This window comes from Alligator mississippiensis, chromosome 5 (assembly GCF_030867095.1).
Source record: "Alligator mississippiensis isolate rAllMis1 chromosome 5, rAllMis1, whole genome shotgun sequence".
Lineage (NCBI taxonomy): Eukaryota > Metazoa > Chordata > Crocodylia > Alligatoridae > Alligator > Alligator mississippiensis.
Window position 1 is genome coordinate 140,018,964 of NC_081828.1, and position 25,229 is coordinate 140,044,192.

Here is a 25,229-nt window from a genome sequence, read left to right on the forward strand (position 1 = left end):
CATGCCAGAACACTCTTCTGGATGTTTTCATACTATAAACAGATACTTATAGGAATACACTGTGGGAAGAGGGTGCATGTTAAAAGCTGGACAACAAAAGGGATAAGAAAGACAGTTGAAAATCTTGGTCTGGTTGCATTTTATAGCTGTCAATACTTCATCTATGAATACAAATGTATTGGGTCCAAAGGTTTTTATGCAACCCAAATGGTCATAACGCTCCCACCAGTTGCTGAAGATGTTCTTTCCATATACAAGACCATCACACAGGGCTAAAGACCTAAAACAAAAATCAAAGTGTTGGGAGTGCTGTAACACACCTAAGGGTAGATTAATTTGACAGTCTTGCAATTAAAAAAAAATCAGTACAGGTTTCCCTCACTTTATGCTGTACATGCATTCCTACAGAAGGCGCAAAGCTTGAATTCGCATAAAGGGAACCCACTTTACAACGTAACAAATAGGGATACTTTCCAAGATCTCGACCATAATGACCCCCAGACCCATTTCTACCACTTTTACAAGACAATTTTGGTACTCACCAACAGCAAACAGTAAACACAAGCACACAGTGGTGGTGAACGTTACCATAATGGGGATGGCAACTACAGAAATACATGTTGTAGACAACAAGCGAGGAGTTTCCACACAGGAAACTATATTGTGGTGCTTGTCACTCCTACAATGCACCACACAAAGCAGCTGACTGTGGGCTTCCAACACACTGATCATATAAGAGTGAATTTAACTCGCATATAATGAATATTTTTCGTATAAAAAGTGTCATCACATAAGAGTGAATATGCACATACCGAACCTGCATACAGCGAGGGAAACCTGTATTTGATTTGCACAGCATTGCTTTGTAATGGAACAAGTACAAACAAGTACGACGGGCCAAAGCTACCATGGAGCTGAGGATGGCAACCCAAGTAAAAGACAACAAGAAATTGTTTTTTAGATATATAGGGAGTAAAAGGAAGGCCCAGGGAGGAATAGGACCCCTGCTAAATGGGCAGAAACAATTGGTGACGGACAGAGGGGACAAGGCTGAACTCCTCAACGAGTTCTTTGCCTCAGGTGTTCCTAAGCGAGGAGCACGACAAGTCTCTCACTGGGGTTGTAGAGAGGCAGCAGCAAGGCGCCAGACTTCCATGCGTAGACCCTGAGATTGTGCAGAGTCACTTGGAAGAACTGGATGCCTTTAAGTCGGCTGGCCTGGATGAGCTCCATCCGAGGGTGCTGAAGGCACTGGCCGACATCATTGCAAAGCCACTGGCGGGAATATTTGAACGCTTGTGGCACATGGGCCAAGTCCCGGAGGACTGGAAAAGGGCCAGTGTGGTCCCCATTTTCAAGAAGGGGAGGAAGGAGGACCCGGGCAACTATAGGCCAGTCAGTCTCACCTCCATCCTTGGCAAAGTCTTTGAAAAAATTATCTAGGCTCACATTTGTGAGAGCCCGGCAGGGCAAATTATGCTGAGGGGAAACCAGCACGGGTTCGTGGCAGGCAGATCGTGCCTGACCAATCTAGTCTCTTTTTATGACCAGGTTACGAAATGCCTGGACACAGGAGGAAGGGTGGATGTCGTATACTTAGACTTCAGGAAGGCCTTCGATACGGTATCCCACCCCAAACTGGTGAACAAGTTAAAAGGCTGTGACTTGGATGACTACACAGTCCGGTGGGTGGTGAATTGGCTGGAGGGTCACACCCAGAGAGTCGTGGTAGATGGGTCGGTTTCGACCTGGAAGGGTGTGGGCATTGGGGTCCTGCAGGGCTCAGTCCTTGGACCGATATTCTTTAATGTCTTCATCAGTGACTTGGATGAGGGAGTGAAATGTACTCTGTCCAAGTTTGCAGATGACACAAAGCTATGGGGAGATGTAGACACGCCGGAGGGCAGGGAACAGCTGCAAGCAGATCTGGACAGGTTGGACAAGTGGGCAGAAACCAACAGAATGCAGTACAACAAGGAGAAATGCAAAGTGCTGCACCTAGGGAGGAAAAATGTCCAGCAAACCTATAGCCTAGGGAATGACCTGCTGGGTGACACGGAAGTGGAAAGGGATCTTGGAGTCCTAGCGGACTCCAAGATGAACATGAGTCGGCAGTGTGACGAAGCCATCAGAAAAGCCAATGGCACTTTATCATGCATCAGCAGATGCATGACGAATAGGTCCAAGGAGGTGATACTTCTCCTCTATCGGGCACTGGTCAGACCGCAGTTGGAGTACTGCGTGCAATTCTGGGCGCCACACTTCAAGAAGGATGCGGATAACCTGGAGAGGGTCCAGAGAAGGGCCACTCGTATGGTTAAGGGCCTGCAGACCAAGCCCTACGAGGAGAGACTAGAGAAACTGGACCTTTTCAGCCTCCGCAAGAGAAGGTTAAGAGGCGACCTTGTGGCTGCCTATAAGTTCATCACGAGGGCACAGAATGGAATCGGTGAGTATTTATTCACCAAGGTGACCCCAGGGGTTACAAGAAATAATGGCCACAAGCTACCAGAGAGCAGATTTAGATTGGACATTAGGAAGAACTTCTTCACAGTTAGGGTGGCCAAGGTCTGGAATGAGCTCCCAAGGGAGGTGGTGCTCTCCCCTACCCTGGGGGTCTTCAGGAGGAGGTTAGATGAGTATCTAGCTGGGGTCATCTAGACCCAGCACTCTTTCCCGCTTATGCAGGGGGTCGGACTCGATGATCTATTGAGGTCTCTTCTGACCCTAACATCTATGAATCTATGAAAAAGTAAAGCTGGCAATGTTTTATTTCCCAAATATTGTCAACTACTGCAATTGCACATCTGTACAAAGCAAGATTGTTCCTTGGTTTTTGAAAGCAATGAACATCACCACAAATAAACCAAAAGCTATTGGACCACCATTTTTGGTAAAATATATATGTTATATTACTGTATTTACTCAAATCTAATGTGACCCTGAATTTATTTATTTGTTATAATTTTCCAGGTATAGAATTTAATTATAAGAGGGCTGTCAAATCCTACTCTGGCTCTGAGCTGATGTGACAGTAAGGGGAGAAAAGGGGAGGAGCAGGGCAGAAGCTGCAGAGGTTCAAGCAGAGTGGGAACAGGAAACTGCTGTTGGTCTGACTCAGTAGCTGTCTGCACCCTCCCCCACTCCCCACATTATACAGAAAGCCCTGTTAATTTGAAACACAGAAGACAAAAAAAGCTGTAATTGAAATAAATATCTACACACAAATGATCATTTTAACTTATTGCGAACTGCTATGTTTCCACACGAGTACTCCATAAACACACTTTGGAGAAGTATTATTATACCTACTTATGCATAGTACAAACTGTGCATGATATTATCCCAGAACCAAAAGGCTTGTGATCTGTCATAGTTCATTGGGCTGGGCTCTAGCAGAGTCAACAGCATTTCAAGGCATGGTGACAGCCCAGCACTGATCAGTATGTGTGCTCTCCAACAAAGGATGCAGGTTCCAATTCCCCACTCAAGACTGGAGCCAGGTGTTCTTGTCACAAGTCCTAGGACCCTCCAGAAATGTATATGCAGATCAGGTGCATGGCCACTTGGTCCGGCTCCACCCCAGTGGGTGCAGCTACATCAGTCACATGCAGTGGCCTGAGAGAGGGGGCAACAGAGCCTCTCATTTACATAGATGTCTAGTGATGTTTGGCAGATATAAGGCTAGTGAAGAAACAGGAATCATTGCAAACGGGAAAGAAAAGCACTGCTTAGCTGTGGGAATGAAGTAGAAATCAAAATATATTTGATGTAGTGGTTCATTATGAGTTGAAAAAGAGTCAATGCTGAGGGGGACTGAGTACAATGGGCCCTATATCTTATTCAAATGGGCTGCATTAACCTAGCCGTGTGGTGGGTTTCCATCAGTATGTTTGCCCAAGATAGGCCAAATGTTGTATGGGCATGTTCAGTGTGGGCTGCATTCAGTTAGCTTCACAGATTGTTTCCAGGACTGTACAGTACTGTTTCTGACAGTGGTTTAAAGATAGGAATGTATTTAATGGGTTTTCCTGTAAACAAATGTAAGATGAGGGGCTTTTTTCTCATGCTGATGGGGAAAAGACCTCATCTTATATTTGGGTAAATAGGGTTTGTTATTTATTTTTATATATACACACACACACACACACACACACAAGTGAAATATAAAAAAATAAAATGTGTGTGTATATATAACATACTGTATTACACACACACACACACACACACCCCCACACACACGTCTGTAGTACTCCAAAAAATTAAATGGCACCAGCTCTTTCACAGATACTGAGTTAATAAGAAGCGCAGGGCCAAATCTTATTTCCAGGAAGGGCAAAGGAAGGTTTGTTATTGACCTCAGTGGAAACAGGAACAAAGCTATAATGTATTACCAGTTGTCTGTGCATCAGTGAAACAGAAGGCAGCTGCGAAGAGAAGAATAAGAAGTAGTTTGCAGTTATCCATTCTGAGATCTTCCCTAGAAAAAAAGAGAAAAAATCCCATTAGAAACACAGAATATATCAAGATGCCTCAAAGAATTTTTAATCATGAAAAAGACAGCTTATAACTTCTTAATTAATTTAAGAACATAAGCTCTGCAGTTTATTTTCCCTGTGCCTTGCTCTTTAAAAAGCTCCTACCCACCGAACAAACAACTACTTTCAAATGCAGATTGATCAATATTTGAATCAATAATAATAAACTAATTGGAACAAGAATGGGCAAATTCAAATATTTCTGTGTTGAAGAAAATTCAGGTACAAATCAGTGCTGGCTCAGAGTATCCCCATTCCTATTTCTTTGTCATACTTAAATTCTGATTGCTACAAACAGTTCTTTAACTTCAGATTTTCCTCCTTCACTAGAAAGAATGAAGATTTAGGAGTCTGAAATCAATGTGTCTAGCTCCCTTATTTGGTTAAATATTTGGTTAATTGTACTTGGTGGCCTGTGGTTTAAATGGATATTATAAAAACAGGGTCAAGTTTAGAAACGGGATATGCCAGTGGAGCGAACGATTGCTAATGGCAAAGACTTCTCCCTTGATGAATATGCATAAGTGAAATATTTTGCAATTCAGTACTAGCAAATAACCCATCTCTCACAAGGAAATTACAGCCACATACTGAGCAAAGACACTGAAAATAAGTAGTTTGGGGCAGGAAAAAACACATGATTTTTAAGACCTTTAGAGTTTATGCAGTGTAGTAAATGAATAGTTAAAGGAACAAAAAAGAAATACTGAACCACTGTCCAGAAGGCTAAGCTTGCAAAAGTAGATAGTTCTGAAATATTTCCTATGTTGTTTTTTCTGTGAAGTCTCTGAAGAACAGCATCTTCCTCTGTCCTTGCTGACTGGTTCCAGCTGCCTGTTCTCTAATTCTACCCTTAAGGTCTGTCCTGGATCAAAACTGAGCAGTACAGCACACAGCACAAATGGAATATGGAAGAAAGTATATCTGGTAAAACACAAAATAAGAAGCCTGGGTTTTTCTTTAGAGTAATATGAGCAGAGAGGAGTTAGAACGGCAGGTTCCATCAAGAAAAGAAGGTAAAATAAGGTGCAGAGGCTCTTAATTCTATGGCCTGTATTATACAAAACTATATGATACAGTGGTCTCGTCTGGCCTCCACATTCTCCTAAGTCTTTGACCTCTGTAATATGATTGTCTGCTGCATCCAAGCCTGCCAAAGCCCTTCCTCCCACCAGACTTATGGGGTTGGGTGGATTCAGCATATCAGGGAAGAGGGTGTCTATAGTAAAAGGTGAAGGACCTAGGAGCTCCCATGCTCTGATCCCCTCCCAGCTTTGCAGCTAGTTTAAATCCAATTTCTCGTGGCTGCTAATGCTGCTTATATGTTTATACAGGCTTCCCAATAGCAAATACCTCAAAATGAAACAAGATTTAGGAAGAAGCAGACCAACCATCCCTGCAAAATGCAAAAGAACAGGCAAAGATGGGAAACGAGTTCCCTACTGATACCTAGGCTCCTCAGGGTGGGAGCCATGGTCCCAGCCTCTCCACTGCACCATGCCCTTCCACCTCAAACAGAGTAGCAAGGAAGAAATTCCCGTAAGAACAGCATGAAGCTTGAAGTTTATGAACTCAACAGCATGAAGTTTATGAACTCTTTATCTGTCTCCCCAGGGGTTTTCTGTAGAAGGACAGAATATGGTTCAAGCCTTTTCTGCAATCCTTGTCTGAGGTAAAATGTAGCAGCGTTTTATTGTTATTTTCACATTGCTGCTTAACATAATCTTTTTAATGGATAAACCTCCCACTACAGACGTATATTTGCCAAGACAAATCATAAAATTTCAATATATCTACCACATGCACTAGACAAAAACTGAAGTGCAAAACCCTAAAGACAAAACAATTTCATGGATATGATAGTACAATAGCAAATATATATATATATATAGTCTGCCAGCGTCCTGGAGATACAATTTTCCTCTGCATTAATGTATGGGCAGACAGTCTGAGCTGAATGCTCAAGCAATTAATCAGAGTAATGTGCATTCTTTTCTGACAGATGTGTCTCTTTACTGCATATTAAAAACTGTATCATCATACAATAAACTTCAATATTCTTAACTTTTTGTCCACCTTAGGACCACCAAATTACCTTCAATTCATAGATTCATAGATGTTAGGGTCAGAAGGGACCTCAATAGATCATCGAGTCCGACCCTCTGCATAGGCAGGAAAGAGTGCTGGGTCTAGATGACCCCAACTAGATGCCTATCTAATCTCCTCTTGAAGACCCCCAGGGTAGGGGAGAGCACCACCTCCCTTGGGAGCCCGTTCCAGACCTTGGCCACTCGAACTGTGAAGAAGTTCTTCCTAATGTCCAGTCTAAATCTGCTCTATGCTAGCTTGTGGCCATTATTTCTTGTAACACTCAGGGGCGCCTTGGTGAGTAAATCCTCACCAATTCCCTTCTGTGCCCCCATGATGAACTTATAAGCAGCCATAAGGTCGCCTCTTAACCTTCTCTTGCGGAGGCTAAAGAGGTCCAGGTCCCTCAGTCTCTCCTCATAGGGCTTGGCCTGCAAGCCCTTAACCATACGATTGGCCCTTCTCTGGACCCTCTCCAGGTTATCCACATCCCTCTTGAAGTGCAGCACCCAAAATTGCACGCAGTATTCCAACTGCGGTCTGACCAGTGCCAGATAGAGGGGAATTATCACCTCCTTTGTTCAATGTCTTGCCAGATCCCATCATCCTTTCTGGATACAAAGAATTCCAGGATTAAGGTCACAGCAACAAACTTTAGGTGGCTACTAGTTGAGAAGAAGTGGTTTGTAGGTGAATGGCAAATGGATACTGCAGGATGGGAGCATAAGATGGTAAGGAAAGCCAAGTGCCATGGTCTTGTTGTTAGTCAGAAATATATGCAGTTAAGTGTTAAACAGTTAGCTAACCAGGGAGATTTGGTTTGGGTCAAAGAAAGAAAGAGAGAGCACGCATGAAAGCACACATGCAAAACAGAATCAATTCTACTCTTCTGTCATGTAATTCAAAGTTTACTGCACGCTGCACTTTGGTCAACCACTTGGTGAAAGAGAATTCTGCCCATAGTCTCCACACATGAGGTCGCAAGCCTGGGCACTAGTAAACCTATTCTACTTCTTGTCCTGCTTAATATCTCATTCATAAGAAACCTTTGCCATCCGCAAGCAAGCATGGGTCTCAGTGAGAAAGACAACCTAAAAGAAATAGCCATTTTCTTGAGTATTATAAGACCTAAAGGTATTAATGTTTTAAATAGCTTGCAAATGAAGTAGTATGAGAAGACAAGCCATACACCTGTAGTAAGTAAATTTTAGGAATTATCCCAAATAAAGTGAAACTTTGGAATGACACAGGCTTTATGTGAGTATCCAAAAGATGGACAATCTTTTGTCGAATTTGAGTGACCTCAGGTTAATGAGTCAGACATGTAATTATGGCACTGTGGTGGGGGGATGGGGGTGTACGCCCATGGGGAAAATTATCTGTCTGGCATCTGGGGGAGGTCAGAGGGCTAAAGATAGCCTGGTCATGGTGGGGGGAAAGCAGGGGTAGAAAAAGTGAGGCCCTGAGGCTGGGGCAAGCAGCGGGGCTTTCCTCTGAATATGTACACGTTTGGATTAGATCAGGTGTGGATTAGCCATGGTTCATGTCCTAGGTGAACTAAAGTTAGATCAGGCTTCTTAGGGCTGTGTTACATGGAACACTTTGCATGTGTTAAATGCTCTTAAAATGCCAGTGGCCATGTATTCAAACATGAGTGCTTGCATATAATATCATAGCAAAGCTTTTCGAGTGAAGAGCATCTCCAGATCCTATTATACAATATGAGTTAACATGGGACTGTTTCATGGAGATAATACAATCAACAGAGGTCTGATGATTGTGGGTCCCAGCCACAGAACTGCATGTCAGTCTGAAACTGGCTCTGGTAGGACCTGAGGTAAGACCAAAAATCAGCTGATTGTTGACCCCAGATATGGGACTGCATCGAAGTCTCAGATTGGCTCCAGAGCAGTCCCTGGGCTGGGACCAAAAATCTCTTGTTTGTCAGTCCCAGCCCCACAACAAGACTGGTGTGATATGTGGGATGAATCTGACAATCTTTGATTGTAGTAAGTATGACAGTGGGGCTACTCAGAACACATTCTAATTTTTAACTTACTATAGTAATGCTTACTACAATCTCAGATAAAGCATGTGCTAAGTGTCCCAAGCGGCAAGGCTCTTACTTTAAATAGGTGAAGGAGGCATCATCTCTCAATAAAGAACTTCCATTATGCAGAGTACCTTATGATAAGGTATCAATAAAACCTGTTTAACATGGAATTATGTCTTTGAAGATCATGACTAAAAATGTTTGAATAGGAACTGGGGCATGAACTATGAGATTATCCGTAACAGGCCAGCAAACAAGCAAAACTTTCAGTTAAAGGACTTACAAATTGCAACAAAAAAGTGTTCAAAAAGACTTTCATTGCACATGATGCTTAAATTGCACAACAGTTCTGTATAAAGCAGAACAGAAAAGAATGTCCATCTGGAGAATTAAGACCAGCAGAGTACAAAGTATGGCATGACTCACAGATAAAGGCAGGAAACAATACATTTTTACCATAATTGAACATATTGTTGTCGGTATCAAGTGTTTATTTGATAGGCCAACTGGTGAAGAGAATATTATGACAATTTTTATCATATAACAGTAAGAACTGCAATGATGGTAATGAATACAGTCTGGTTGACAAATCAACACTATTTATAGTACACTTATTCAGCTAAATTTCTTTAGAAAGATAAACAGTTTACTCTGATTATCCATCTACAGCAGCTGCCAGGATTTGATGTCAGTGGAATGAATGTGCAAAGAAGCTGAGTTTTTATATTGCCACAAAGCCTTCACCATGTGTTACATCCTTTGTAACTGACTCCAAGTCAATTGACTTTTTTCTGTTCTGAGAAACCCCACAATAATTCTCCAGAGTCATGGGAATATTGAAGCCAGAACCAGGCACTGGCAAGGGTCTTGTGTACAGGCCAGACCCTTGGAGACATTTGGTCTGTCTTATTCTGCTTGCTGGCCTATTGGGCATCTGGGGGTTCCCCAGATAGAGAGGAATTCCTGTATGGTACACAGCTTGCATAGGAGGTGTGTTGGCCTTGAAAGGATAGGACCAAAGAAACATATTCTACCACCTCATGATAACCAGGATGGTCTCAAAGGTACTGTTACATTGGTAGTAATGTGTGTTGTTCTACAAGCTGATCTGTCATGCAGGGGACTGAACCAGCTCTTGGTTGACAATAGAATGGGGAAACAAAATGGTGCTTTAGAGCAAACTTTTCTCCAACCTTATATACCACACCAAGAGCAACTCTATCAGACCTATGGATGTGACCTCCTCATCTCTTAAAGGTTCTATATTTCTGATATGATTCTGAAAGAAATACATGTAAAACTGTGAAGACAAACTCAAATTTTCCTTTCATATACCTCTTTGACAGTTTAACGCAGAAGAATAATGTATTCTGGAATATTGCCCGTAGTTATTAACTTCAGACAAGGAAACAGGTGTAAAGGTACACCGAGGCTGTCGAACAGCAGCCATGAGCTGGTCTCTGCCTTGCAGCATTTGGAAGGTTTCCAAAGCTCAGTGGCATCCACTAGCATGCTTCTCACAAGGAACTAAGCAAAATAGACTCTGCCACTGTGTGGAATCTGAGCAGAATCTGGTAATAGATGACGATAATGTGAAAATCATTCCCCTAAGGATTCAAACTGTTGCCCCATAGGACTGGCACTGCAGAGCACAAGAACCTTGGGTAGCTATTTACTGTAAAACTTTAATCCAATACATTAGGCTTTTTCATATTTCTAAAACAAAACATGACTCATGACCTTAATTCCCAGATACAGACTAAGAGCTGGCAAGGTTTTAATAGAGAACTACTGGGAAAAGATTTTTTTTTTTTTTTTTAAGTCACATACAAATCTAGTTTTATTTCAGCTTCATACCAATTCTGCCAATTGATAAGTGCCTGATTCCAAAAGCACCTAGCACCTTAGACTATGATAACCTGCTATACATTCAGGTCTCACTGAACCTCTGTATGGCATTCCCTAAGGAGAGATCTGATCTCCCAGTCTGTATGTTCTCACCATTATGTCACATTACAGCTGGCTTGGTTTTAACCTCTATTAGTTCTTATTATGACAAAATAAGACATGTGTGGTTTCATGCACTACTTTATAGTATTGCAAGTATGATTACCAAGTGGCTGTTGGAAAGAAGAACCCATGACTGCCAGGGAGAAGATGAACTGAAAAAGACCTGTTTCCCCTTTAAATTACAGGAATAATTGGATTATTTATATAAAGAAAAGCATCCAAAAATCTGTCACCTCTTTCCAGATGCAGAGTGAGACACTCCTGTCTCCAGACATAACTCAAAAATGAAATGAATACTAAGGGAAGCTATGGATGTATTTTAATGGGGAATGCATTATTATAAACAAAACCAAAAAAATAAAATAAAATACAAGCTTGAAATGTGGGAAAAGTTGGGGGGGGGAGGAGGAAGCACTAACAACCATGCTACAGAGAGGGTCAACCTTAAAGGAAAACTCCAGTATTTTCAAAAAACCAAAACAATTTTATCTGGGTACTTAAACCTAAATGTTTTCATGGTATCCATTACAAGATTTACTTAGGGTTACTGGCCCCCTCGTTTCTGTGACAGTGCTCTTGCATGGTAGCTCCACTGATGGTAGAAGGACAGCAAGCATCCTGAATCATTTGTTCCTGCACAGAAGTCTTTGGCAAGTCAAGGAATATGCTAATCTGCTGAGCAGGTCAGTAATGAGCTGTCAGCATTTTAAAAAGGGCATTAGCAATATTTCCCATTTTGGTCTGGGGAAAAAAATTCAAAATTCACACTGGTACCAAGTGTGTGTACTTCTGGGATTTGTATTATGAGAAATTTAATAATCTATTCGGGGAGGGGTTTCCTTCTGTGAAGAACACGGTCTCAGAACAGTTGCCAAAGTAACAAATAAGATTAATTTTCATTTTGCTAAAAATGTTTATACTTTCACCCTGAAAAAAAACCAAACAAGTGTTTACATTCACTTGGAGGTTTGCATGCATCTATCTTGATCTGTCTTTTTACTCTAATCTCTGTTCATTACATTGAAATGAATGTTTCATTGCACTATTTGTCCGCAATAAACAGATTCAATTATACCATAGAAAGCAATACATCTGGAACACGCATGGCATATTTATAAAATACTCGGACATTTTGCATGCTGCCATACAAAAACACAGGCTATTCCAGGGTCCCAAAAGCTGTTCTTGGAGAGGGATATAAAACACTGGGACATCTGGTCTGTTACTAGATTTGCCCATCCCTTTGGGGTACACTCATTTATTAGAGTTGTTTCTGGGGTCACTGTAATTCTATCAATGTGCTGCTTGTGTCACTTGTGTTTCTATATGGACTTGTATCTCTCCCTCCTGCAAGTCCTCACCCACAGTGGAGCTACCTTGCAGACCTTAGTTTCAATGGGGCTGGGTTCCTCCAGCTACCAAATCAATCGAACACATACAGGTTAACAGACCACATCTGAGGCAGGCCAGGTTGCGTGGAACACATGGGGCCTGGCTCATCACACCCCTTATTTCAGCAGGACAATAATAAATACAGTTAGACACACATACACACATGCTAACAGGGTACATCTGAGTAGGCTGGGTCAGATCAGCACTTTCAGCTGATACCCTCATGTGCCTCAAAACTCAGCACGTCCCAATCTCTTGCCATAAGCATCCTAGTAGTAACTCCCTTGATGAGCAGAGCCCACCAGATCTTTGGCTTAGGTAAAAGAAGTGTTGCTACAGAGCAGGTGAGGAGGTAGAGAAGAAGGAAGAGTTAAACGAGGATCAGAGAGAGAGTAGAGCAAGCTGCTTGACTATAAAAATAATTTTATTGCCAGTTATATGAAACTTATGATGATACTAGTAGTAATAGCCATACAAGGAAAAACAGTTACAATGAGGTATTTGGGGAAGTCTAGCTCAAGGTTGACAAGCAAAAATCAGATTTAGAAAGCGGTAAGAGAGAGAAGGAGGGAGAAAGCTGTAAGAGAGAGAAGGAGAGAGAGAGGGTTTGAACTAAATCTGTTTAGAAAGTGGGCTTAAACCAGAGAGAGAGACAGAGACACAGAGAGTTGGGGTCTCACCACTGCAAGGTTCCCAGGTGTTTGTTGACAGGCAGAGCCCCCAGTATGCTCATTGAAGGTATTCCAAGCAGCAAACGAGTGGACCTGGTGCAGTTTTTGGATCCGAGCACCAGGACAGAAACTTAAGCTTGCGTAGGGGTTTTTGTAGGGAAATAACAGTAGCACATGAGGTTTGTTTATGGGTAAACGGTGGCTCATATGCTGGATAATAGGAACTGATCACTCCTGGCTATGGGGGGCATTACTCTGAGGGAGCTCACAATGCAAACAGACAGATTCAGTGTGTTGGGTACCAGTAAAGGAGTCCTTACTAGAACTGGTCTGATAAAAGCTGAGCTGGGCATGTGCAGACATTGGTTGATTAGCATTTGGAGCAGGGACCCTCCATCATGCAGTGTTCCCCTGCTTCTCTGGTCCCAGCGTTCAGTGTGGTCCCTGCCTTGGAATCTGTTCTCCATTCTGAATGCTAAACAATCTCTGATGCAAATAGGACTAGGGGAGTTGTCTTGATCCCGTCACCCTTATCAGGGGGGTTTAGGCATGTCTCTCACTGCATCTTCATTGCCTTGTGTAAGTTCTTCTTCTGACCAGTTGTGGTTCAGGCAAAAGTGGGGGAGGAGGCAGAAAAAGAGTCCTTCATGAGTCAGGCAGGCTGGGTACTGTGCCAGGGTTCCCCAGGAATACAGAACTGACACGTAACAGGTCACTTGGAGGGGAAAATCATGTTAGAGAGAAGAGGCATCCTGATTTTTCCTCTTCAGATTAAATAGCATTTAGTGCCAAGTCATTCTAAAAGGTAAAAGATTGCTCTTCTTTAGTAGCAGCCAGCATCCTAATGGGAATGAATGTTACTGGAAGTCAGGAAATAATCCTGCTGGGATAGCTGAATTCTAACAAGGGACTCATGTCAGCCCCATCCACCAGACCAGTGGGGACAGAGATGTCTGACAGCCTTCTGGGATTCTAACAAAGAGAAAGCAAGAGGGGAAAAGTTCCTGGAGGAAAAATTGGCTTGCGTCAATACTGGAACATTTTTAAATAATATGCTCGTCACAGTGTTCTAAGGGAATGAAACAATCCAGTTCCTTCTGCTAAGCTTCAAATCATGGTAAACCAAACTGTTCCAAGGTGCAGTTCCAAGGCATAACTGGGAGTGGGGGAAGCAAGGCAAGTCAAACAGAGTTGCCTGACAGTCTGCTTGGATTTTCTCCAACAAGGAAAGAGTAAGGGGAAAGGAGTTCCTGAAGAACATATTGGCTTGGCTCAGTACCAGAACAAATTTAAAACACTGTGGGTGCATCTACACAAGAGGTTTACTGTGGAGTAGACTAGTTAGCTCTGTAGTAAACATCTCCCAAATTACACATGCAGGGCTGTTAGGCTGAAGTAAACTAATTAACTCTGAAGCAGGGTAGTACTTGTAAATACAAGCCCAGCCAGCCCCTCCACAGCCTGTTGAGCCAGATTAGAGCTGGCAGGCCAACTCCCAGGGCTCCCTACCAGCCAGGGCTACTCCGACCCAGCTCAACATGCTCTGGTCCCAGGTAGAAATGGCACCTAGAAGCAATGAACTCTGACAAGATAAGCGCTGGAAGAGTTTATGCCCTGTGAAGTCTATATTATCTATCTAAGGGAAAGAAACAATCCAGCTTCTTCTGTTATTGCTAAGCTTCAAATTGCAGCAGACCAAAATGCTCCAAGGTGCAGCTCCAAAGCGTAACGGGAGGCAGGGGAAAGCAAGGTAAATGTAATGGCACACCCTCTAGGGAGTCTTTGCCATGGGAAGTGCAATCACATGCCCAGTAATGTATCTGAGAGGGAAGGGGAAAGGCAGATCGGCCCCTAGGGAGCCTGCACCAGGGCTGCTACAGCCAGTGTGGCTAGTCTGTCTCAGCTGCAGCAGCCCACACCCATGCTGCTACAGCAAGAGCTGCAGACTGTAGAGAAGTGGAGCAAGTAAGGCTCCCCTCCCCTCCTTCCCTCTCCCCTGCTCCCAGTGTCTGGCATAATCCTGCCCCACCTCTTGCCACAGGCAATGAAAGAGCTTGCTATGCCAACGCCAGGGTAAAAAGTCCCACGTATTGTCAACAACTCTGCTCTTCAAGTGCACAATCATTTGCTCAACAGTTAATGAACTAGTGCATTGGATAATTATGTATAAAAAAAAAAAAAAAAAACACACTAGGATGATTTATGCTAGGGCAGGAGCAGTGTATAGCTTGAGTGGTGATGCCGAGATGCATCGTATCTTTGACAGATAGGAGCCTTGCTGGGTACTCTGGGAAAACAGCTTCTTGTTGTGTGCATTTAATACAGGTTGCTAGTGTTCTTTTCACTGCAATAGTCCTGGCTGGGGTGGGGGATCAGGACTATTCCCACCTTTACATTACAAAAGCAAACATAGCTCCAACACAAACACTGCACACATCCCTGCCTTCTACAGAACCCGCAAACTGTCCCAAAAGGTTGACTTAGGGAAGTGATTCTCAATCTTTTTAGACTCAAGGCACCTCTCACTAGACTCCAGGCACCCCTTGGAAAATGTCAGCTCTTCATTTTGGCTTGATTTTTGACTACAGAAAAATAAGAGCAATTCTTCAGAATAATAGAGCAATTCTTCTGTTGCAAAGTACTCGGAAAAACCTCAACAAGTTAGAAAGGTTTTTAACACTATGGATTCCTGTTTGAAATCTGTGAGTTTATCTTGTGAATCACATTTGCACACCTAACAATACTAACATTTATGGCACCCTTGAAAAGATCTCAAAGCACCCCAAGGTGTCACAGCACTCTGGCTGAGAACCACTGACTTAAGGTATGTGCACAGTGAGGGCATCTGTATGAGACCACTTACTGCAGTTGCCCAATTAGCTGTGCAGTAAAGCACAAGTAGCTGTAGCCAAACCCCCAGGTTTTGGGGTTTTTTGTTTTGTTTTTTTAAATATAGACTTTAAAATGCATTCCCTCCCCTTCCCCAACCATTTCTGACTTTCTCTCTGCCCTCTCTATCCCTTATAATAGAAGTAGTACTAGGTAAGCTAAGCTACATTCTTGTATGCTATTATTGTAACAAGCCCCTTTTATATTGTAAATAGTTCCTATTATGTGTATATTGATTTTTACTGTTTTATATTGAATTTATGAGATTTAGGCCAATGTCGGTAAAGTAATGTCAAGTTTCCATTTTGTCCATCAAGCATCCATCTAGTGTCCTCTGCCCAGGTGTAACCTATGTTGTAACTGTGATTCATGTCTAACCAGTCTCATGTAAATTGGTTCCTGAATGAATGGGAATGAATGAGGGTGTTTGAGGTACAATGGTAGCAGGCCTCTACTGAATGATCAGCTCAACAACCAAAGCATTGCCTTTCATTGACTCACCCAAGAACCATGGACCTCACCCAGGAACAGAACAGAAACCCAACATTTGGAAGACAAAGACCCTACAGAAACCAGCAACCCACCATTGCGTCCTACCAGACAATTAGGACACTCGGATCTACACATAAGTATCTGAGCAGGACTGTCCTTGCCTGGACATGTCCCTCCCATAGGAGACGTAGGTAGGGACACTCCCTCCATCTGCGTCACGCCACCTATCTACCCAGAGGCCCTGCCAGCGACCCCCTCTGGACAACACCCTGACTGGCCAGCAAGGATCAGCTCACAGCCCAGGATAGGTAAATATCACCCACTTTCCCCCTCTCCCCACAAGTAAAGGCCTCTGACCTTCACTCTCTGCAGCCTCCTGACCCATGGACGGTTCCCCGACCAGGCCCCCAGCACCCACAGCCTCCCAGCTTACCTTGCTCCACCAGCTTCACTGCCAGCTTCTCCAGTCTCGGCTCTGCCACTTTTCCTCGCTGCGGCCCCAGCTTTCTCCCTCGCCTCTTCCCGGGGCTTCAATTAACCTCAAGCCCCAGTGACCCTGAGCAACCCCAGGGCATATCAACTTCAAGTAACCCCAGGGCCGCAAGTGACCCAAAGTAACCCAAAAGGCACCTCAACCTCAAGTAACCCTGAGCACCAGATTACCCCAGACACCCCCAGTGTTCACACACAGCCACAGCAGAGTGCGTGTGCAATTTCGTATCACACCCTCCTGTCTAACAGCGTAATTGGTATCCCAAGTGTTGATCTGGCACATGTCAAGTTAAACAAAACCAAAGTAAACTAATTAATTGCTGTAGGATAATACTGCCCAACACAAGTAGTGTCCTACCACAGTTATTTACTCTGCTGCAAATCAGGTGTAGACAGCAACAAGAGCTGGCTGGGGCAGGAGAGTGCTATAATGCAGAGGCTGCCTGCTGGCTAGCCCCCCCCATGCTGAAACATGCCCCAACCCCTCTGCAGCACACTGAGTGGGAACAACTCCAGGCTAGGAGGCTGACCACCCTGTACAAACCCCCTGCCAACTGGGGCTGCTGTGGTCCCAGGTGCTTATATAAACACTACACCTGGGAGCAATAAACTCTGGCACAAACTGCATCCAGTTTATTGTTTCACCCTAATTTCACATGTAGATGCACCCAGTGTAACCTGTCATGCAGCATAGGGAGACCAATTTACAGCTGACTCAAGTACAACAAACAGTCCAGCCTAGTATAATTTACCTTGTTAGCAAAGATAACTCAATTAAACTGGCACAGACTGAAATCAGTTCCAATTTGCAGTGTAGACACACCCTAATTATTGTCTTCAGACAGACACTGTAGAGCACTGCTTCCCAAAAAACTTTCCTCGGCACAACCTCAATTATGGCCCCATTTCCTCAGCATGGTCTCTCACTCCCAACCCACAGCCCCCCCACCCCCATTATCCCAGCCACTGATGTTGCTGGCCTATTAGTTTGGGAACAGCTGCTGTAGAGCTTTAGCTCACATTCCTGATTAACGTGGCCAAAGTTGTTTCTGCTCAGAAGAGCACTATTAGAAAATAAGCATCTGTGCAGCAATGTTAAATCATCTTTATTAGAAAGCTAACTAAAGTCAGTAATTTATTGGTGTACATAAAAGACTGTGGACCACACAGGAATGTTTGTCAGCTATAAGCTTAGAGCCAGGCTTATTCTCATGAAGTTTTTAAAAGTTAAATTATAAATAACATAAAACAGTATAACTTTTACTGTGGGAAGTGTTTTATATAAAGGATAAATGTATATAAGTTGTCTTGCAACTGGAATGCAAGACTGCCTAATACACACGGTTCAAATTATGGGGGAGCTCTGGTGGACTGATACCTCCCTTAAGAGACAAGAGCCCACCTTGTAAAATTTTAAAATCATAAGCTTGGGGGGGGGGGGGGGGGCAGCTCTGATTTTATTAGGGCATTGTGATGGGCAGCCCAATTTTTTTTCAGATCCCCAAAAGTGAAAGAATAATTTGAGCCCTGCTAATATACTACATCCCTGTTCATAATGCATGGGAACTAACCTGTTTTGTACATTAGAAACAATACAAGACGTGGCCAACCTGGGAATACAGTCTAGAAACAATGACTGCAGCCCCTAATGCAATATTTCCTAAATGGTCCCTGCCCATAGGACCATGAAGAGACCTCTAGCCAGGGCACAGATATGTAGCGCACATTGAGAAAGTGATGTCTTTAATACTACACAGGGGAACTGAAAAGAGGGTGTGGGCTAAGCCCCACCTTCAGGAAATTGAAACCAGATTTCAAATGCTCAGAAAATGATGCTTTAATAAATGGCAATATTAGGACGTATCCTCAGCTTTCTGTCCAGCAATCAACAAAGTATAGTGCTCTCCACCTGCAATAACCTACCAGTAATTATGCAGGCAGGTCCAAGGCAGTGGAGAAAAAAAAAAAAAAAAAAAAAAGTCATTAGCTAAATGCAGGTTTTACCACAATGTAAGTGTGGAAAGGGTAGATGAGGAGCCATCTTCTTTCCATGGTTCAACTCAAGAGGCTCCTCACACCTGACTGTTCCAAAAAGTGCAAGTGGGGGAAAGCATGATTAACAGTCACTTCTTCAATCAAGAAGTTACAGTAGTGAGATTTGTGAATTTTTTGCTCCTCCCAGATCTTATGCCACTAGTTGCCAGCCTAACAGCATGAATACTCCTGGACCTCTTTGTAGAAATTTATACAATTCAAAGAAGAGACATGTGAATATTTGATTTTATATTCAATGATTAAAAAAACCACACACACCACAGTTCAGGTTGAAGTGAAAAAACAAAAAACAGCTTATCACTTGGAATCAACCCAAAACTGAATCCTGTTTTTCAACAAGTTTGAATATTCATCAAAACATTTCATTATTATTCACTGAATGAATTTCACCAGGTCCTTTCACAAGTCCTCTTTCAAGTTAATCCTTTGGTGATGTATTTAACAAGGGCCATAAGAAATTATGGTGAAATACATTTATTTCTGTTTTCTCCCAATTTCTAGGAACTCTTTTAGGCTTGATTGTGCTAGTAAAATGATTTAAAAAACAAAAAGACAAAAAACAAAACAAAAAAATACACCACTTAAAAAAGTGCCATAGCAGTGCATGCTCTGTAACTGACTACTCTTTCATATTCCTCACTGCTGCCACAGACACTTTCTTATATACAGAACAAATCTCAGAGGAAGAAAGAGATCAGTAGCATTTCTGAATTCTCTAGAATTGCATCTAAATGCATCACATCAAGGAATCCTTACAGTTATCATTTATTGCACTTTTTATTGAGGAATGCACTAACTTTACTTCCAACTGCTGCATCATTTTATGCGTATGAAAAAGGATATATTTTTATTGCCAGAAACCAACACACAATCAAATCTTGTTGCAATCTTGTCTTTTTTTTTCCCCCCCCACACACCATTACATAAAGTCAACTTTATGGAGTTACTACTACTTTCTCTACAGCTTAGAGCCAAGCTGCAGAACCAGTCATTCTGGCATTTCCCTACAATTACTGTGCATATTTCTTGCCTCTAATTTGCATATGCAGGGTATGTTCATGCTTGTGCTTAACAAATATGATAAAATAGCTTTCACCTACCTAGTGAAGGACTTCAGTTTGGTCTCTTTAGCTTTCCTGTATCACCTTCATTCTTTAGGAAGTACTTTGGAAGAATTTCAGCCCTAGAGTATAAGTGAAAAGCTTCAGTCCACATCTCCAGTCTTTTACATCAGTTATCTCTTTTCTTCCCTCCCCCTAAAGCAAGTTAAAAGTATGGATTCCTGGAGTGCAACTATCTTGCTTAGAAGTAAGAAAACCAGTAGCAGTCTCCTCCCTGCTATTCCCTCCTCCCTCATTTTCAGCGATACATTTTAATGCTAAAAGTGACAATTCACATACAAAGCTGATGAAAGTGATTGTCTAAGCATCAGCTCCTCATGTAGATAAGAACAACTTTGATCATGAGGAGTCTCCTTATGGGAGAAAGGACAGGTTGGTTGTACAGAAAGGACAGGTCGGGGAAGAAAGGGGGAGGGGTTGCGCTCTATGTCAGTGAGCAATATACACCAACCCTCATCAAGACAGAATCCGAGGTTGAGGAAGTAGAAGGATTGTGGGTTAGGCTACATGGGGGGCAAGGAGAAAGGGATTTGGTGGTAGGGGTCTGCTACAGACCCCCACATCAAGGGGAAGTAATAGATGCGGAGCTCCTGAGGCAACTCTCGGAGACCATAAAAGCTAAAGAGGCGGTAGTCATGGGGGACCTAAACTACCCGGACATCTGCTGGGAGACGCAGACAGCAAGGTCCCACCACTCACGCAGGTTTCTAACCTGTGTACAGGACCTCCACCTGACACAGGAGGTACACGGTCCCACTAGGGGGAATGCCATACTGGATCTGGTATTGGCAACGGGGGATGACATGGTAGGGGACCTACAGATCGGTGGCCATTTGGGAGACAGCAATCACCTAATAATAGAATTCACCATAAGACGTCGAGTGGGTAAGGTAACTAGTAGAGTGAAAGTGCTAGACTTTAAGAAAGCTGATTTCAATGAACTCAGGTGATTAGTCAAGGACACACTGCAGAGTAGGAGTTTTGAAGGGATGGGAGCCCAAGAAGGGTGGCTGTGCCTTAAGGAAACGATCCTTCAGGCACAAAGCAAGACGATCCCCGAGCAAGGCAAAAGAGGGGAAGGGGCCAGGAGGCTTCCATGGCTGACTAGAGAAATCCAGGGCAGCCTAAGGGCCAAAAGGGGAGCACATAAAAAGTGGAAACAGGGAGAGATCACCAAAGACGAATATACCTCCTCTGCTCGTGCTTGTAGGGAGGCAGTTAGATGGGCCAAAGCTACCATGGAGCTGAGGATGGCAACCCAAGTAAAGGACAACAAGAAATTGTTTTTTAGATATATTGGGAGTAAAAGGAAGGCCCAGGGAGGAATAGGACCCCTGCTAAATGGGCAGAAACAATTAGTGACAGACAAGGGGGACAAGGCTAAACTCAACGAGTTCTTTGCCCCAGTGTTCCTAAGCGAGGGGCGCGACAAATCTCTCACTGGGGTTGTAGAGAGGCAGCAGCAAGGCACCATACTTCCATACGTAGATCCTGAGGTGGTGCAGAGTCACTTGGAAGAACTGGATGCCTTTAAGTCGGCAGGCCCGGATGAGCTCCATCCGAGGGTGCTGAAGGCACTGGCCGACATCATTGCAGAGCCACTGGCGGGAATATTCGAACGCTCGTGGCGCACGGGCCAAGTCCCGGAGGACTGGAAAAGCACTAACATGGTCCCCATTTTCAAAAAGGGGAGGAAGGAGGACCCGAGCAACTATAGGCCAATCAGTCTCACCTCCATCCTTGGTAAAGTCTTTGAAAAAATTATCAAGGCTCACATTTGTGAGAGCCCAGCAGGACAAATTATGCTGAGGGGAAACCAGCACGGGTTTGGGGCGGGCAGATCGTGCCTGACTAATCTAGTCTCTTTCTATGACCAGGTTATGAAACACCTGGACACAGGAGGAGGGGTGGATGTCGTATACTTAGACTTCAGGAAGGTCTTCGATACGGTATCCCACCCCATACTGGTGAACAAATTAAGAGGCTGTGACATGGATGACTACAGTCTGGTGGGTGGCGAATTGGCTAGAGGGTCGCACCCAGAGAGTTGTGGTGGATGGGTCGGTCTCGACCTGGAAGGGTGTGGGCAGTGGGGTCCCGCAGGGCTCGGTTCTTGGACCGATACTCTTTAATGTCTTCATCAGTGACTTGGACGAGGGAGTCAAATGTACTTTGTCCAAGTTTGCAGATGACACAAAGCTATGGGGAGATGTTCCCTGCCCTCCGGCGTGTCCACAGCTACAGGCAGACCTGGATAGGTTGGACAAGTGGGCAGAAAACAACAGGATGCAGTTCAACAAGGAGAAATGCAAGGTGCTGCACCTAGGGAGGAAGAATGTCCAGCACACCTACAGCCTAGGGAATGACCTGCTGGGTGACACGGAAGTGGAAAGGGATCTTGGAGTCCTAGTGGACTCCAAGATGAACATGAGTCAGCAGTGTGATGAAACCATCAAAAAAGCCAATGGCACTTTATCGTGCATCAGCAGATGCATGACGAATAGGTCCAAGGAGGTGATACTTCCCCTCTATCGGGCACTGGTCAGACCGCAGTTGGAGTACTGCGTGCAATTCTGGGCACCGCACTTCAAGAGGGATGCGGATAACCTGGAGAGGGTCCAGAGAAGGACAACTCGTATGGTTAAGGGCCTGCAGACCAAGCCCTACGAGGAGAGACTAGAGAAACTGGACCTTTTCAGCCTCTGCAAGAGAAGGTTGAGAGGCAACCTTGTGGCTGCCTATAAGCTCATCACGGGGGCACAGAAGGGAATTGGTGAGTATTTATTCACCAAGGCGCCCCCGGGGGTTACAAGAAACAATGGCCACAAGCTAGTAGAGAGCAGATTTAGACTGGACATAAGGAAGAACTTCTTCACAGTTCGAGTGGCCAAGGTCTGGAACGGGCTCCCAAGGGAGGTGGTGCTCTCACCTACCCTGGGGGTTTTCAAGAGGAGGTTAGATGAGTATCTAGCTGGGGTCATCTAGACCCAGCACTCTTTCCTGCTTATGCAGGGGGTCGGACTCGATGATCTATTGAGGTCCCTTCCAACCCTAACATCTATGAATCTATCTGCATGGACAGAAGATGCTTGAAAAATTGCTTTTGTTATTTTTACAGGAGCATCATCATTATTAAAGCATTAAAATAGGTCTTGCTGAGAAAGTTGTATCCTGCTGGAGATGAGGAAAGCACAGTTTTCTGATAAATGAATATACACTAAATCATGCATACAGGAATTGAGAAAAACAAGCAGAGGACAGATAACAACTTACTTAATTGCCTAGAAGTCAGTGGGATGAGTGTGTTCTGAGTCAGATGTTCCAGAGATCACTTTTCATCAGGTCTTCTCAACAGGGTAGGAGGCTCTGGCTGTATGTGGTGAGACCAGGAAAATGGAAGATGAGATTGGGAGCTTCCTCCTTTTCTAGCCAGATCCTGCCACATATCCTCTTGAGATAATTCATTTCTTGTCATCCTTAATGCCAACACTGTCATTAGGAAGTCAGGAAACATTTCCCTCTTGTCCGTATACAGTAATTTTATGTGAATTTCATAATTATCTGCCAAAAATCCTGTTTAATTCAATGTGGTCCAGCACCTTAAAACTAGAGCTGATCAAAAATTTTTATTCTCTTGTTGCAGGTGCAAGTGGCTGGGCCATCTGGGTCCCAACACCACATGGTTCCACTTTGTCCCTGGATTGCTGCATGCAGTGCTATTAAAGAAATGACACAATAAGTATAACTTTAATCAGATGGATGGTCGTGATTAGAGAGATTCGACCAGCTAATAGAGAACAGCACATGGGCTACAAGTTCAACACGCAATAGAACTGTTACATCTTTGGACATCTATATACAAGCAGCAAGTCTGTTCTGACTGTAATTATAGCCCATCAAAGCAGACTTGATTAGTCGAGTCTGGTGGAAAGTAGTAATTACCATGTTCCAGCAGACTCCAGTGTCTCATGTATCAGTGTCCATGCACTGAAAAATGGCAACAGGGGTGGTTTAACTAAAGCTCAGATGACCCCAGCAAAATGGGCGTCAAGATGCTTTTTGAAGATTGCCAGAGTGGGTGACTCTACCACCTCTGGGGGGGAGCCTGTTCCAAACCCTTGGTACGCAACTTGTAAAGAAGTTTTTTTCTTATGTCTAGTCTGAAGCAATCTTCAGTCAACTTGTGCCCATTATTTCTAGTCCTCCCCTGGGGGGTCTTGGTGAATAGTTGCTCCCCCATGCCGTAATGTACTCCACTGATATACTTATAGGCTGCCACCAAGTCCCCTCTGAGTCTTCTGTTCTCCAGGCTAAACAGTCCCAAGTCCCTTAACTCTTGTATGACCTGGTCTCTAGGCCTCTACATGTGCATGACCCTCCTTTGGACTCTCTCGAGCTTCTCCACACCCTTCCTGAAGTGTGGCATCCAGAACTGGACATAGTACTCCAGCTGAAGTCTCTCGAAGGCCAAGTAGAACAGGAGGAGGCCGCATATTTTATCATTTTAAAGTGATAGGTGGGCAACCATTGATCCTTTGGATCATGGCATATTCAAAAAAAAAAAAAAAAAAAAAAAATCTAGTTAGGTGCCCGATTAATCTGCTTGTACAGAGTCCTGCAACCATTACACCAAGACTTTCAACACATATGCCTAGGCAGGAGTACGAAGGAGTGGAGGCTGCTCAAGACCTACCATCCCCTCTTTAAACTATGGAGACAGAATCTAAATGTTCAATGCCTCAATGGTTGTAGCTTCTGCTAAAGAGCAACAGATAAGAACTGCTGCTGCTGCCTGCCTAATGCCTCAGAGAGACAGGCTAACAGACATTACACTGACAGAAGCACATTCTCCAGCTAAGGAATATCCACAAGGCAGTGGGCTCTAGAGTTTTGAGGTGCCCTATACCCACCTTATTCTGGAGGTTGTAATATGATGGTATTTTATAGGAGCTACCCCACCAGGAATAGCCCCACCACATTGCTATCAGGCCCTCCAGTCAGATGCAATTTACGATCATATCCATGATATTTTGATGGGTCAGTCTCTCAATAACATCTTAGGCTCTGTATTCAATTTTTTTTTTCTGCTGTACTTGTTAAAGAAGGGTATGCCTTTTAAGGTTTTGGGGTTGATTGTGGAACTTGCAAAGATAAACAGCATCAATGGCTAATGAAGGAATGCATACCTCTCTAAAAAGTATATGGATCAAGGGTATGAGGTGGTAACTATGGCAAGTCTCTAACTTTTTCCAAGCCAGAAGAAACAGGTGTCTGGGACAGAACTGGAAAAACCAGCCACCTTGCTTGCACACTACTTGGTTTACAAGGTTCAAGTGCAGACCTTCTGTTTTTCCACATGGCTGAAGCAAGTCACTCGGTTTGCTGGAAAGACACCATGTACCTTTAAAGGAGCAAGAAGTAGTATGTT

General features: G+C 43.7%; 1 protein-coding gene across 2 annotated transcripts in view; it reads right to left on the minus strand.

Moving 5' to 3' along the window:
• The window catches only part of LOC102569986 (collagen alpha-6(VI) chain), a 111,873-nt gene extending 88,685 nt beyond the window's left edge, over positions 1-23,188 (minus strand). Inside the window, exons 1-3 of one of the 2 annotated variants that reach the window (XM_019497917.2) lie at positions 23,075-23,188; positions 19,781-19,863; positions 4,395-4,480 (exon numbers count right to left, since the gene is read on the minus strand). In XM_019497917.2, coding sequence (XP_019353462.2) covers positions 4,395-4,467 — 73 coding nt within the window. In that variant the 5' untranslated portion in view covers positions 4,468-4,480; positions 19,781-19,863; positions 23,075-23,188. Of the gene's footprint in view, positions 1-4,394; positions 4,481-19,780; positions 19,961-23,074 lie in introns of those variants that run through there. The other variant, XM_059728798.1, reaches the window with a different exon arrangement.
• Between the last annotated feature and the right edge of the window lie 2,041 nt (positions 23,189-25,229).